General features: G+C 47.1%; 1 protein-coding gene across 2 annotated transcripts in view; it reads left to right on the forward strand.

The window, feature by feature from the left end:
- The window catches only part of svep1 (sushi, von Willebrand factor type A, EGF and pentraxin domain containing 1), a 64,566-nt gene that overhangs the window by 49,453 nt on the left and 1,129 nt on the right, over positions 1–13,984 (forward strand). Inside the window, exons 20-44 of one of the 2 annotated variants that reach the window (XM_028429524.1) lie at positions 311–399; positions 550–646; positions 997–1,110; positions 1,192–1,305; positions 1,387–1,588; positions 1,666–1,823; positions 2,062–2,260; positions 2,336–2,511; positions 2,657–2,781; positions 2,936–3,065; positions 3,143–3,313; positions 3,520–3,693; positions 3,792–3,911; positions 4,001–4,177; positions 4,765–4,849; positions 4,956–5,147; positions 5,233–5,400; positions 5,498–8,899; positions 8,991–9,225; positions 9,375–9,530; positions 9,937–10,000; positions 10,367–10,552; positions 10,629–10,805; positions 11,028–11,210; positions 12,833–13,003. In XM_028429524.1, coding sequence (XP_028285325.1) covers positions 311–399; positions 550–646; positions 997–1,110; positions 1,192–1,305; positions 1,387–1,588; positions 1,666–1,823; positions 2,062–2,260; positions 2,336–2,511; positions 2,657–2,781; positions 2,936–3,065; positions 3,143–3,313; positions 3,520–3,693; positions 3,792–3,911; positions 4,001–4,177; positions 4,765–4,849; positions 4,956–5,147; positions 5,233–5,400; positions 5,498–8,899; positions 8,991–9,225; positions 9,375–9,530; positions 9,937–10,000; positions 10,367–10,552; positions 10,629–10,805; positions 11,028–11,210; positions 12,833–13,003 — 7,065 coding nt within the window. The remainder of the gene's footprint in view (positions 1–310; positions 400–549; positions 647–996; positions 1,111–1,191; positions 1,306–1,386; positions 1,589–1,665; positions 1,824–2,061; positions 2,261–2,335; positions 2,512–2,656; positions 2,782–2,935; positions 3,066–3,142; positions 3,314–3,519; positions 3,694–3,791; positions 3,912–4,000; positions 4,178–4,764; positions 4,850–4,955; positions 5,148–5,232; positions 5,401–5,497; positions 8,900–8,990; positions 9,226–9,374; positions 9,531–9,936; positions 10,001–10,366; positions 10,553–10,628; positions 10,806–11,027; positions 11,211–12,832; positions 13,004–13,984) is intronic. The other variant, XM_028429525.1, reaches the window with a different exon arrangement.

A 13,984-nucleotide genomic window follows, 5' to 3' on the forward strand; every position in this document is an offset into this window, starting at 1 on the left:
GCATCTGATTCGTGTAGTGACAGATCAGTCCAATTGGAAACGGGATTACTGCACAGGATCAGTGGGAAATGGAAATAATATGCCTTTTTATTGCTCAGCAGCAGAATAGAAATGACTAACACTGCATGTCTGCTAGTGTGGGAATGAACAGCAGTTAGGACACGCTGCCAGTTTTCAATCAGAAAACAGGCTTTTGTTCAGCTGGATCTGGTCTGCCAGTGTGGTAGCAAAGGGAAATGTCTGTGCTGTGTTTTTTTTCTGGCTTGTCTTTGCTTACATTGTCTGTGCTTTCTCTTGGTGTCTTTGTCAGGTTTTGGCTCCAGCTTTCTTCCGAAGGAGGAGAGTGTGACTGCTGCCCCGGAGGTGGAGGCCAGTGAAGACTATCAAGCCAGCAGTCAGGTTAGTCTTCTGGATCTGATCTGAACACATGGATCATATGATATGTGTTATCCATACATAAATACAAAGTACCAGTGACACTTGTCGCTGTTTTCCTCCTACTGGAGATCAGTTTATTTCCTGCTTTTAACAGCACTGTCTGATCTGCAGGTTTTCCACGAGTGCTTCCTCAATCCATGTCAGAATAAGGGGACATGTGAGGAGGTTGGAGCCGGATACGTTTGCACCTGCATGGCTGGGTTCACAGGTCAGAGCATCACCAGACAGAGATTCACTTTTAGCACTGTTCTTAGTAGGGATGTCCCGATCCAATCACATGATCGGAAATCGGGCCCCGATTACGTGATTTCAGACTTGATCGGAATCGGACATTACCTCCCGATCAGGACTCGGATATATATTTATCAGAGCTCTCAAAGTTAATGCCTTCTATGCAGGGTGGCTCTGTGACTTGTAGTGTAGGGGTATGACAGCTGCTTTTGGCGCGAGAGGTCCTGGGTTCGAGACTTCGATGTATTTCTGGTGGTAGCTATTCATCTCAGAATTGTATGCACTATGTGAAGAATTAGATTCATTGTTCCGATTTTTTTCCATCAGGTGCCAAGTGTGAGATTGACATAGATGAGTGTGACTCTGCTCCATGCCAGAATGGAGGTCTGTGTAAGGACGGTATGGGAGACTTCCAGTGTCAGTGCAAGCCTGGATTTTTAGGTAAGAGATCTGAGGGAAGACACTTGAAATAATACCATGATATTAATGATAGTGACAGTCTCTTGATTTTCTCTTCCTCAGGCTCTTTGTGTGAGGCAGAAGTAAATGAGTGCACCTCTTCACCCTGTCTGAATGAAGGTGTCTGTGTGGATGAGGTCAACAAGTTCACCTGCAGTTGTGCAGCTGGTTTTACAGGTTAGATATCAGTTGACACACAGTTAGACTTACTGTATAACATCCTATAATTAATCATCTTGGATTCTCACATTTCAACAGGATCTCGTTGTGAACTGGAAATCAATGAGTGTCTGTCCAACCCCTGCATAAATGGAGGTGTGTGTGAGGATCAGACAGGCGGTTACGTCTGTAATTGTGCAGTTGGGTTCTCCGGGGATCACTGTGAGATCAACATAGATGAATGTTACAGCACTCCATGTCTGAATGGAGGCTCATGTCTGGATGCTGTTAACAATTTCAGGTAATAAACATAACAGAATGCTTCTTTTGAAACTCTGCAGAGGTATTTACATCCATGTCTACTCTCCTTTGTTTCAGGTGTCAGTGTGTGGAGGGCTACCGCGGCCGGCTGTGTGAGGTGGATGTAGATGAGTGTGATCCCAACCCTTGCGTGAATGGGGCCAGCTGCTTGGACGGACTGGGGTCTTACACCTGCCGCTGCCTCCCTGGGTTCAATGGAACCAGGTGTGAGACAGGTACTATAGGACAGATGACACATCACCATGGCAACTCAGGAGGAACAAGGCAGGGAAAGAGGGACATACTAGTGGGATGTGTGTTTTTATCATACAGTATCTTGGCCATTGTGCCATTTCTTGTTTTTCCATTATTTTCTCCATATGATGTGTTGCTGTAATTTTGTAGCCATGGGAAAAATAATGCTTATAATATCTAAGAGTCCAAAAAGTGATGTTTTGCCTTTTGTCCCATCAGAGATGTCCTCTGCCTTTAACCTGGACTTTGAGGTGTCTGGTATCCATGGATATGTGATGATGGACGGAGTGATGCCCGCACTGACAGAAATCACCTGCACTTTCTGGATGAAGTCATCAGACACCACCAATTACGGCACACCTATCTCCTATGCTGTGGAGGGCAGCGACAACGCCTTCCTTCTCATAGACTACAATGGGTCAGTGATCCAAGAGAATCGCTCTATTTTCACTGTAGAGATTTTTACTATCTTTGCTGTCTGACGTCTGTACAGGTGGGTGATGTATGTGAACGGTAAGGAGCGCGTCACAGACTGCCCTGCAGTGAACACAGGTCACTGGTACCACATCGGAGTGTCCTGGAGGAGTTGGGATGGTGACTGGAGAATCTATATTAACGGGAAACCATCAGACGGAGGCAAAGACCTGTCAGTTGGCACCACTATCCCAGGTGTAGTGCTACCCTCGGCCCGGCCACCTTTCTGCTGACAGATGTTTTAGATCAAAGCTGAATTCTTTTATGGGATGAAAGCTTCTGTACATGTAGGTACATTTAGAGAGTAGTGGTTAACCTTGCCGCTCCCTGTGCTCTGTAGGTGGAGGAGCTCTTGTGTTAGGTCAGGACCAGGATCAGAGGGGTGAGGGCTTCAACCCTGTTGAATCGTTTGTGGGTTCCATCAGCCAGCTAAACATCTGGGATCGTGTTCTAACGCCACAGCAGGTAAACATAACGGATGCTTTGCTGTATTTGTTTTGGCGTATTAATAGATAAAATCTCACAAAGGAAACAGACAACCTGTTATCGTGAGTATCTATGTAAATATATGTACATACATATAAATTCATGTGTCTTTAAAACGTGCTTCCACTTGTAGATTAAAGTCCTGTCTAGTAGTTGTCCAGCCTCACATGTGACCCACAGAGGGAACGTGCTCGCCTGGCCTGACTTTCTCAATGGTGTGGTGGGCCGAGTTAAAGTGAACCTCAGCAGCGTTTTCTGTGCTGGTAAGAGAGCTCTCACACCTCAAATAATGAACATTATGTACATCTTATTTTTTTTCTGACCATTTGTTTTTCTGTAGACTGCCCTAAGCTGGAAAACACGGTTCCCCACTTGCATGTGTCCACTGTTGAGGTGAGCCCCGGTGCACAGGTTCAGCTGTCCTGTGATCCTGGTTTCTACCTTGTGGGGGAGCCAGTGCTACTGTGCCAAAATAAAGGAGAGTGGAGCCACCCACTGCCCAGCTGTGAACGTAAGGCACAGGCATTGGCCATCAGATTATTGTGGGTTTTGTCCTTAAGTAAAGAATTTTTAATGAAACTGCTGTGTTTGTATCAGATTTTTCTGTGTACCTATGTTGCAAATTTTAGCCATTAAAGGAATAATCCCGTTGTTTCATCTACTGAATGTGTAGCCCTGAAGTCCTCTAACATTCCTCTCTGTGTGGGTGTGTTGCAGGGGTGTCCTGTGGGCCTCCTCTTCCTCTGGAGAACGGCTTGTTTCAGGGGTCTGACTTCCATGCTGGCAGCTCTGTGGTCTATCAGTGTAATGTTGGCTTTTACTTGTTGGGAGACTCCAAGGTGCACTGCACCAACAGTGGCAAGTGGGGAGGAACTCCACCAGCCTGTCTGGGTACATACATAGACATAGAATGAGTGTATGTGAATAAAATATCTTGTTCGGAAGGTAAATGGGGAATTATTTGTGTGTATATATTTGACTGTATTCAGATGTGGATGAATGTGCTCTGGGATCTGACTGTGATGAGCATGCGAGCTGTCAGAACACAGATGGCTCCTACACCTGCACTTGTATTCACCCATACAGTGGAGATGGCAAAAACTGTACAGGTATTTTGACTCATATATATATAGTATGAGTGTTTTTTTGGTCTGTCATTTGTAACTTATTTCTGTTCCTCTTATGTGTGTGTATTCAGAACCAGTAAAGTGTGAGAACCCTGGGTCTCCAGAGTTTGGACACAGAGATGGAAGCAACTTCCTGATGGGCGGCGAGGTTAGGTTTGGCTGTGACGATGGCTACGAGCTAATCGGCCCATTTCGACTTCAATGCCTGGACACAGGATCCTGGGACAATCCTGTTCCGTACTGCAGAGGTGAGAGGTCATGTGGCCATGCCATCTTTGTCACAAATCACACGTACATATTTTGAATCAATGCCATCCACATATTAATTAAATTATTAATAATTTAAAATCTATTGGGAGATCCTCCCAAATTAAATGATTTATAAAACTAAACAAGGATGTAATCAAAGCAGTGTTTATTATATTTATACTATGCCTACAAATACAATAACAAATGTAACCTATAAAAACATCACATAGACTACTCTCCGCCACACATTATGCGATGCACCTAATGGCAGACGCTGTGAAAGGGTGATTATATTTGCAGCTGTCTTTTTGTCTTCTGCTATGCAGCAGGCTGAAAGGCCTGACAACCGCAGCACCTCCATCTTGGCTCTAAGCCACATTCTTCCTCATAGAGGAAGCAGACCGTGTTGCATATTGGCTGTTGGGTAAAATAATTTATGATGTTATTATGCATTAGAGAGGACATTCATGCATTAACATCTAATATTCTGAGTGTGCAGATTGTGTACATATAAAAAAAGAGCTGCAGTCTCAGTTAAATGTTAGGCTGCAGTTACTAACCCTATGTTTTATGTTGCATTGTATAGCTCTCTCCTGCATGACACCCACAGTCCCAGAGAATTCCATCATGAATGGAAGCAACTTCACCTATGGAAGCAAGGTGACTTTCAGGTATCCTTCACCCTACAATACTGCACCACCATCATGACCACAGTCTATACTACAGAAGGTGGCAAAATCACATATAAATTTCATCATGTCTGTTCTTTTACTGCAGCTGTAAGAAAGGCTTCCTGCCACAGATCCCGTATGAGTACCAGTGTCTGGCTAGCTTAAGATGGAGCGGGACACCACCCATCTGTTATCCAGTGACCTGTGGGGGGCCACCAACTGTAGGGAATGCAGACTACATCCTTAAGACAAACACATACCTATCTACTGTCACTTATACTTGTGCCGAGGGATACAGGTATGGATACATTTCCTATAATATCACTATGAGACCACATACAAACAGTGGTTTGTGTAAACATAAGTTGTATGTTGTTGTAAAGACCACAGGGCTCCATGGAAGTGGTTTGTGAGGCAACAGGGGAGTGGAGCAGGCCCATCCCCCGCTGTGTGAGCATCCTGTGCAGTGAGCCCCCACCACTAAAAGATGCTGTGACTGTGGGAGAGAACTTTGAATTGGGAAACAAGGTGCACTATGTCTGCAAAGAAGGGTAAATGTTGCTGGAGTCTATGTAGTTATTATGCTGCTTTGTCTTTTGACTTGTGTTTGCCTTTTGCTCATCTCTTTTTCCTCTCCTTCCTGTGCAGCTACACACTGATTGGCCCAGAGACCAGGGAATGTCTACGAAATGGCCAATGGAGTGAAAGCTCTGCCCAGTGTGTGCCTCGCTCCTGCGGCCCGCCACCTGCGATTGACCACGCCGAGCCTTACGAGAGCCACCAGCTGTTTGGAGACACTGCTAACTACTACTGCACTGATGGATACATTGCCGGCAACAACTCTAAGATGGTGTGCAATGCTCAGGGTGTATGGGCGCCCCCTGATGGAATGGAGGCCCCTCGCTGTATCGCAAACTTCTGCCTGCGTCCGCCTGACCTGCCACATGCCATTTTGGATTCAGTCAACAAACCAAAATATGCTAGCAACACTGAAGTGAGCTATAAATGTGAAGAGGGCTTCATGCTCAACACCACAGCCACGCTTAGGTGCCTGATGGGAGGAGAGTGGGAACCTTCACCGTACGATATTGGCTGTGTGCCGGTGAGGTGCTCCAAGCCTGAGAGCATCAACCAGGGCTATATTAGTGGTACAAACTACAGTTTTGGTGCTACGGTGGCATACAGCTGCTACTATGGTTTCATGATCCGAGGGGAGAAGAAGAGGACCTGCAAAGCCAACGGAGAGTGGGGAGGAGTTCTGCCTACCTGTGTACCTGTTGTCTGCCAGCTGCCTCCACTACTTAAGAATGGATACTTCAGAGTTACAAACCAGAACGAAAACCCGAATACTTCACACTTCCCCTTCAACACCAGTGTAACATATGCCTGTGAAGCAGGCTACAGATTGATCGGTAAACCAGAGCGAGTTTGCCAAGCCAATCGTCGTTGGTCCAATAACCCACTCACCTGTGTCCTCCTGACCTGTGACTCTCCTCCAGGCATCAACCATGGACATTACAAGGGTTCCGAGTTCCAGGTGGGCCGCAAAGTGCAGTACGTCTGCGATGATGGTTACGAGCTGGTTGGAGATGCTGTCTGGACCTGTCTCAAGGAAGGAAAGTGGGATAAGACAAGGAACCCACACTGCTCACCAGTTCAATGTCCAGAGCCGCCGCTGGAGGAGAACCACCTGGTCCTGAAGGGCCTGGACTCTGAGTCTGGAACTGTGGAATTGTCCTGTGAGGATGGCTATGTCCTGGAGGGGGCTCGGATCCTCCGCTGCACCGCGTCTCAGGAGTGGAACAACACCTTTCCTGTGTGTAAAAAAGTGTTTTGTGGTCCACCACCTGAGGTGTCCTTTGGTGGTCCTTTCTTGTCCTCTACCATTTTCCCTTTCAGCTCTGTGGTGGCCTACACATGCATGGATGGCTTCACTCTAAGAAAAGAAGGCTCTGTGTCCTGCCTGGCTAGCGGACAGTGGAGCAGCCCTTATCCGGAATGCATTCCAGTTGAATGTCCTCAGCCTGTGGAGATCTCTAATGGTATAGTTGATGTCCAGGGTTTGATGTACCTCAGCAAAGCACTGTATAGCTGTAAAACTGGATATAATTTAGTAGGTAACACCACCATCCTGTGTGGAGAGAAAGGACTCTGGATTGGTGGGGTACCATCATGTCGCCCAATTGAATGCTCAATACCTAAACAGATACCTAATGGAAAAGTGGTTTACACAAAACTTCAGTTTGGTCACAGTGTCACCTACTCTTGTCGTCGTGGCTATCGCCTTCAAGGACCAGAGACTCTGAAGTGCCTGGCCAGTGGGCAGTGGGACATTGAGCCACCTGCTTGTGTGCAAATTTCCTGCACTTCACCCCAGCCAATTGAAAATGGTTTTGTAGAAGGACAAGATCACAGCTTTGGTGTCACTATTTTCTACAGCTGTTTTCCTGGCTTCCAGCTGGTAGGCCAGGACCATCTAACCTGTGAGGAGTTTGGCTGGTCAAGCTCTGTCCCAGTCTGCGTGCCCTCAGACTGCGGCCTGCCTCCTCACATTGACTTTGGGGACTATGTGCGAGTGACAGAGCAGGGAGGAGACACTGGAACATTAGCTGCACCCATAGACTTGAACTTCCTTCATGGGACATTAATTGAGTACCGTTGCCACAAAGGTTATGACCTCACAAGACACACCAGGTTGGTGTGTCAGGAGGATGGGGCGTGGAATGGGACGGCTCCTGCATGTGTCCCAGCAGAATGTGAGACACCAGCCGGTCCAGAGCATGGCTGGGTGAATGTGACTGATGCCTCCCTCGGTAGTATGGTTAAATACACTTGTGAGGAAGGATATGAGCTGCAGGGAGAGCCTGTGAGGCACTGTATATCAGGTCAGCAGTGGACTGATGATGCCCCAGTGTGTCAACCTGTTTCCTGTGGTGATCCAGGAGCGCTTGCTAATGGTACAGCTCATGGAGGGGATTTTGTTTATCCTGAGATATTGCACTTTGAGTGTAGTCCTGGCTTTGTCTTAAAGGGCAGCAACACTATCATCTGCCAGGCAGATGGAAAATGGGATGGGGAGAAGCCTCGGTGTGAGCCAGTTTCCTGCAGTCCCCCAAAAGTCCCCAGTGATATTACATTTAAAGGCACAAAGTACAGCTACAGTGATGAAATAGAATTGAGCTGTCAACCTGGTTTCATCTTAAAAGGGAATTCTAAAAGTGTTTGCCAAGCTGACGGCACCTGGAGCCACAAGTCTCTCACCTGTGTACCAGCGCGGTGTGGGAAACCCTCTCCTATACCCAACGGGCATGTGTTGGGGTCAGAGTTTGGCTACAACAGCAAGGTGAAGTACGAGTGTGATGAAGGATACACACTTATCGGGGATCCAACTCTTGTTTGTCAGTCAGATGGACTTTGGGACAAACTGCCACCCCGCTGTGACATCATTAGCTGTGATCCACCTGAGGACATCAGTCATGGCTTCCTGAATGGCTCCAGCTTCAACTACGATGACGTTGTGGAGTACGTCTGTTTTGATGGCTATGATGTTGTTGGGGATCCCGTCCTGCGCTGCTCCGCTCAAGGCCACTGGGTGGGCACTGTGCCTCAGTGCCAGCCCTGCACCTGTACTCTCCCTGTTATTAAATATGGGGTGGTCCTGGGCCATGATCATGCCTGTGGGGACCGCGTGCACTTCCAGTGTGACGACGGGTACAAGCTGCTGGGCCCCTCTCAAGCGGTGTGTGAGAAGGGAGGTGTGTGGAGCCCTGGGCTGCCTGTGTGTGGCCGGGGGAGATGCAGTGTTGCCCCACCTACAGTCCCTAACGCCGTCTTGCACGGCAGCAGTGCCACCTTCCCAGACAGAGCTATATACAGGTGTCGGCCTGGCTACCAGCTGAAGGGGTTTCCGTACCTGACCTGTGGAAGAGATGGCAGGTGGGGGGAGCCCAGGATCAGCTGTGAGCCTGTGAGCTGTGGAAAACCACCAGTGGTAGCACATGCTCAGGTGGTGGGAGACAATTTCACCTTCCCAAACCAGATCACATACAGGTAACTGTTGTGTCTCGTGCATTTTTCATTGGATCACTTCTACTAACATGTTCATGTCAGGTGCAGATAAACACTCTTCTTTCCTCTCCAGGTGTGATGAAGGATACAAACTAGCCACACAGACCGCCTCTCTGTCCTGCCAGAGTGACGGCACCTGGTCCAAACACAGCATACGGTGCCACCCCACCCCCTGCTCGCTGCCCACCAACTTCTCCATTCCCCATCTGGTGATCAGTGGGAAGGACTTCACCCCTGTTGGGGGCACCATTACCCTCTCATGTCCTCCTGGATTCTACCTGCAGGGGTCAGCACTGGCTGAGTGTCAGGTAGAAAACATGCTGGTTAATGATTGGTCTTTTTAGCTCCTTAATCTCTCTGTAACTACGTAGTTGGCGAATGATTAACCACAAACCACCAATATATGATACCAATAATTAAACCTGTCTCTGTCCTGTCTTTTGTGCTCTGTGATAAGGTGGGTGGAGGCTGGGCTCCCAGCATCTTGTCGGTTTCCTGCGAGATGGTGGTGTGCGAGAAACCCCCTCCTCTTCTTCACGGTGTCATCGAGGGGGACAGCTACAACTATGGAGACTTTGTCATGTACTCCTGTCTGCCTGGTTTTGACATGAAGGTACTGCTTATGCAGCCATTCAGAGCTCCTCCTCCTCTATTTGTTTTTTCTCTGTACTGTGCTTTTAAACCACAGCCAGCTGAACTAATGGATGACAATCAGATTACAAAAAGTCACATGATTTCCCCACAGCAGGGAGTGTGTTGTTACAGATCCACACAAAGAGCTGAGTCATTCTTTTCCTGATAACTCTGATACCCCTCTGATATGCTCAATTTGAATGCTCACTACAACGAGAGCCTGGTCACACAGAGGCAGAGAGCTGTGGGCTTAAAAAGCACTGGAACTGTGTTTTTTTAACATATCTCGTTCCTTCTATTGTGAAGATCTGTACAGGATGCATACACATTGCTGTGTTTAGGTCATCAGATATCCTTGTAACTTTTACCTTTTTTATAAATTACAGGGAGACTCTATCCAGACCTGCCAGGGAGACAGAACATGGAGTGGCATGCAGCCGATGTGTGTCGGTATGTTTTTGTACAAATGTGACAGATTAGGAGATTCCAATAACAATGTGCTGTCTGTGCTGTTCTTACAACTCTTTATCAGGACAGCTTGAACATCCACAGACACCCTGCTCAATAAAACCTTTCTTCGGACCGTTACAAAGGTGCACGCATTAAGTAAACATAGAGGACAGCAGAATGGCCTAAACACAGAATCTTGCACAATCCTACTCAAACAGAAGCAAGTCATCAATCAGAAATGTTGCTATATACATAGACTGAAGCCTCTTGTATCATTGTGTTTACTGATTTAAATAGATTGATGAATCAGTAGTAGGAGTAGAGCAAGAAACAATTATGTGTAATACGTATCACACCTGTCCACAGCCTCCTCATGGCCCTCCTGTGGGCCTCCTCCCACAGTGACAAATGCACAAATCCAGACAACAGGAGACACTCTGCACCTGCACAATATCAGCTATGTATGCAATGCTGGTCTGCAGCTGGTCGGCCCAAAGACTATCACCTGTCTGGCCAATGGCACATGGAGCCAGCCGACACCTACCTGTGAAGGTGAGCAGTGAACTGATCACATGTTTGCGCAAAAGAAATCATACATTTTATCAAAAGCTTCTCTGTGTCTGGTTAGAGGGCCGAGGCTGTGACACCCTGAAGCAGGTGCTTCACGGTAAAGTGCTGGAACACAACTTGAACACCGGGCGTGCTGTGGAGTTCCAGTGTGATAAAGGCTACAGGCTGGTGGGAGAGCCTCTGGTGGTGTGTATGGGCGGCAACACCTGGAGCTCCACGTTCCCCACCTGCCAACGTGAGAATGATTGGAACCCCTCACACACACACACACACACACATGCAACCAAAACACATTTACTTTCTGACTTCCTGTTATGGTACCAACAGTTTGTGTCTACACACACTCCAGGAAATGTTTGCAACACAGCTAAAAAACACACCTCACGCAAAGTTCTTTGCAACATCTCAGGAGTTTTCTAATCTGTGAAAGACTTTGCATCATTTCTGTCTCTCACAGCGAAGCCTTGTCCAGCTCCTCCAGGCTGGAAGGAGGACGGCAGCGGGAACATATCCCAGCAGGAGTTTCATGTCGGACAGTCAGTCCGTGTGACCTGCCCCAAAGGTCAGCAGGTGAAAGGCAGCGGCACCATCACCTGCAGGCCGGACCAGACCTGGAGCCCCATCAGTTCTGCATGTGAAAGTAGGTCTGACATTTGAAATGGCACACATTAAAAAAAATGCTGTTAGCATCTTGTAGCTTTCACACATTCCATTTCAACACAATGGGCCAATGTCATCCTGATATGTTGATCATTAAAAGTATCCATAAAACTTAATAAAAGTGGCAGACATACAACTAGATAAACAGTTCATATTCAGACAAACAGTACTCTGCATGTATATAATAGTTATGTAGTCATGTTTATTTACAGTTATGTAGATCTGTGTTATATTAGTAAGAATATAGCTGTGTCCAAATCAACCTGGGATTCAGGTATGTGGGAAATTAAGTGATCCAAACGTTGCTCAAACTACCACGCCATGTCTAGAAACTATGGCCCCGTTCACACTGGAGAAAGTCAATCCAGCTAGAGTAGGATTGAGTCCAGACAGCCTTTAAGCTGGATGCGTTCAGACCTATTTTCAAATCTGGCTAGCACACACTTGTGTCCGCACTCAATCCGGCTTAATCCAGCTTGTTTGCTGTCCTCCAAACCACTAGGTGGCGCCTCGTAATATATGGGGTATAAGTGTAGATCTAATACCCCGTTCACACTGGGGAAAAAATTCTGGCTAAAGCGGGATTCGGGCCTATCCAGATGTTTTTTTTCTGAGTGTGAACACCTCGAATCCGGCTGTATCCAGTTTGATTTCAATCCGGCTAGATCCACCCACGAGAGGTGGATCTAGCCGGATTGGCTCAAATGTGGCTCAGGTGTGAACGCAAATGTGGCTCGCGAATCCGGCTAGCGACATGCTACTTCCGGTTCACGGGGCGCGACATGGGACAAAAAACAGCACGACGCATGCACACACGCGGACTGAACGGACTCTGTATACGATACGCCACCTAGTGGTTTGGAGGACAGCTAACACGCTGGATGAAGCCGGATTGAGTGCGGACACAAGTGTGTGCTAGCCAGATTTGAAAAGAGGTCTGAACGCATCCAGCTTAAAGGCTGTCTGGGCTCAATCTTACTCTAGCTGGAATGAGTGTGAACGGGGCCTAACACAACACTGTACTTCAAATGACCTCTGCATGCCCTTGTCCTGTGCACTGTACTCGCATGCCTGTTAGGTGGAGCACTGTTTCCCTTTCTGTTGCCCTCTCGCTGAGCTTCGTCCAAACAAACGAGGCTGCTGCATCAAACACTGTGTTGGTGTCCTGTGTGCTGAACTAATTACGGGCACCTCTGCAGCTCCTATGGCAACCTTTGTCTGGCAGTCCTTTGATTTTTCTTAGGCGCGGTTGTGCTGAATGCAGCTCAATAGCTCGTTGATTGTATTTGCATGGTGTTTATCTTGCTGCACGCATGTTTGTTGTGGTCTTTTTACTCCTCAGGGGCATTTTCAGAGACGCACAACTAAACACATTTAGTTGGACATTATGCATGAAAATGCAGGGACACTTGATTTAATTCAACCAACACAGATTAACCAAACACACAGGATGACACCTTTCATTTAAATTTAAATGTATCTTCATTTATAATATGAAAAATGAAAGACATGGGTAAGGAAGCCGCAAGCAGCAGAAACACTAAACAGAAAAGAAAGTGTAGTGAGTAACTCCTGGGTCGTTCCATCTGGGTTGTTGTACAGGGGTGTCCTGTGGCCCCCCCCTCCACGTGGCCAATGGGGTGGTGCGGGGGGCCGTGTTCCAGTTCGGGGACGTGGCCATGTACTCGTGTTTTAGCGGCTACGCCATGGAGGCTGTTGGAAGGAGCAGGTGTCTGGAGAACGGCACCTGGACGCCGCCTCCTACATGCAGAGGTAGAGCGAACACGGGCGGGGATTTTCCCTCTTCCCTCTCAGGACACTTCCTGCTCCAGCTGTCTCTTCTGCCAATAACACCATGCAGCTTTTTTTTTTTTTAAATTCTTCTCTGCTGTGCTTCACTCTCTGAACGCCTGCAGTAGACTAATGCCTTTTGCATAGTTAAAGTATGTTCCTGAGAACTCACAGTCCGTCTAAAACATGTCACTCTGTCACACCTTTGTGCTTTGTGTTGCCTGGATCCACTCACAAACAGACACTCAGGGCTTCATTTGCATTGTAGACACTGTGTTTATGCAAAGTAAAATCTCTCTTTGTAATCATTTCCTTCTTTCAACACAGCTCAGCCTTGCACACCGTCTGTAGTTAAGGTTCAGGATTAAAGGGGCAGTTCACCTATGGTCTGATCGATCTGATCTCTTTTACAGAGCAGGTCCAAAATATTGGAAGTTGGTTGTGTTTTAGGTTTGAAAAGCGACCGTTCACCTTAATTTCTCTCAAAAATCCAACATGCCAGCTGTTATTTGCCAGCTTTCAATCTGTTTAAGCAGATCTGCATCATAAAGAAATGACTAAAAACATCATTAAAAAGGTCATATTTCATCAACATAAAAAAAATGAGCTCACATTTGTGTCGACCAAATATCCAAAAATGCAACACCATGGGTGTATAGTGTACAATATTCTATAACCCAGTGTGTAAAGTCACTGAGCTGTTTCACAGACAAAAACATGGGCTGGGTCCAGGCCTGCTGTTCCTCCTCCTGTCTGCTGCCTGTTCACGCAAACAACACAAACCATCAGGGCGGAAATGTAAACTGAGAAATTGAATCTGCAGTGCTTTAATTGCTTTGGTTGCATGAGGTCGGACTTGCATGAGACTGCATGAAAAAAAGCTGCACCAGACCCTCGAAGCCGTTTGTTTTCTCCTCTCCTCTGAGGACCAGTGCACTACATTATCATAAACTGTGTGCCTTC

The sequence above is a fragment of the Parambassis ranga genome, chromosome 18, assembly GCF_900634625.1.
Source record: "Parambassis ranga chromosome 18, fParRan2.1, whole genome shotgun sequence".
In the NCBI taxonomy this organism is placed as follows: Eukaryota; Metazoa; Chordata; class Actinopteri; family Ambassidae; genus Parambassis; species Parambassis ranga.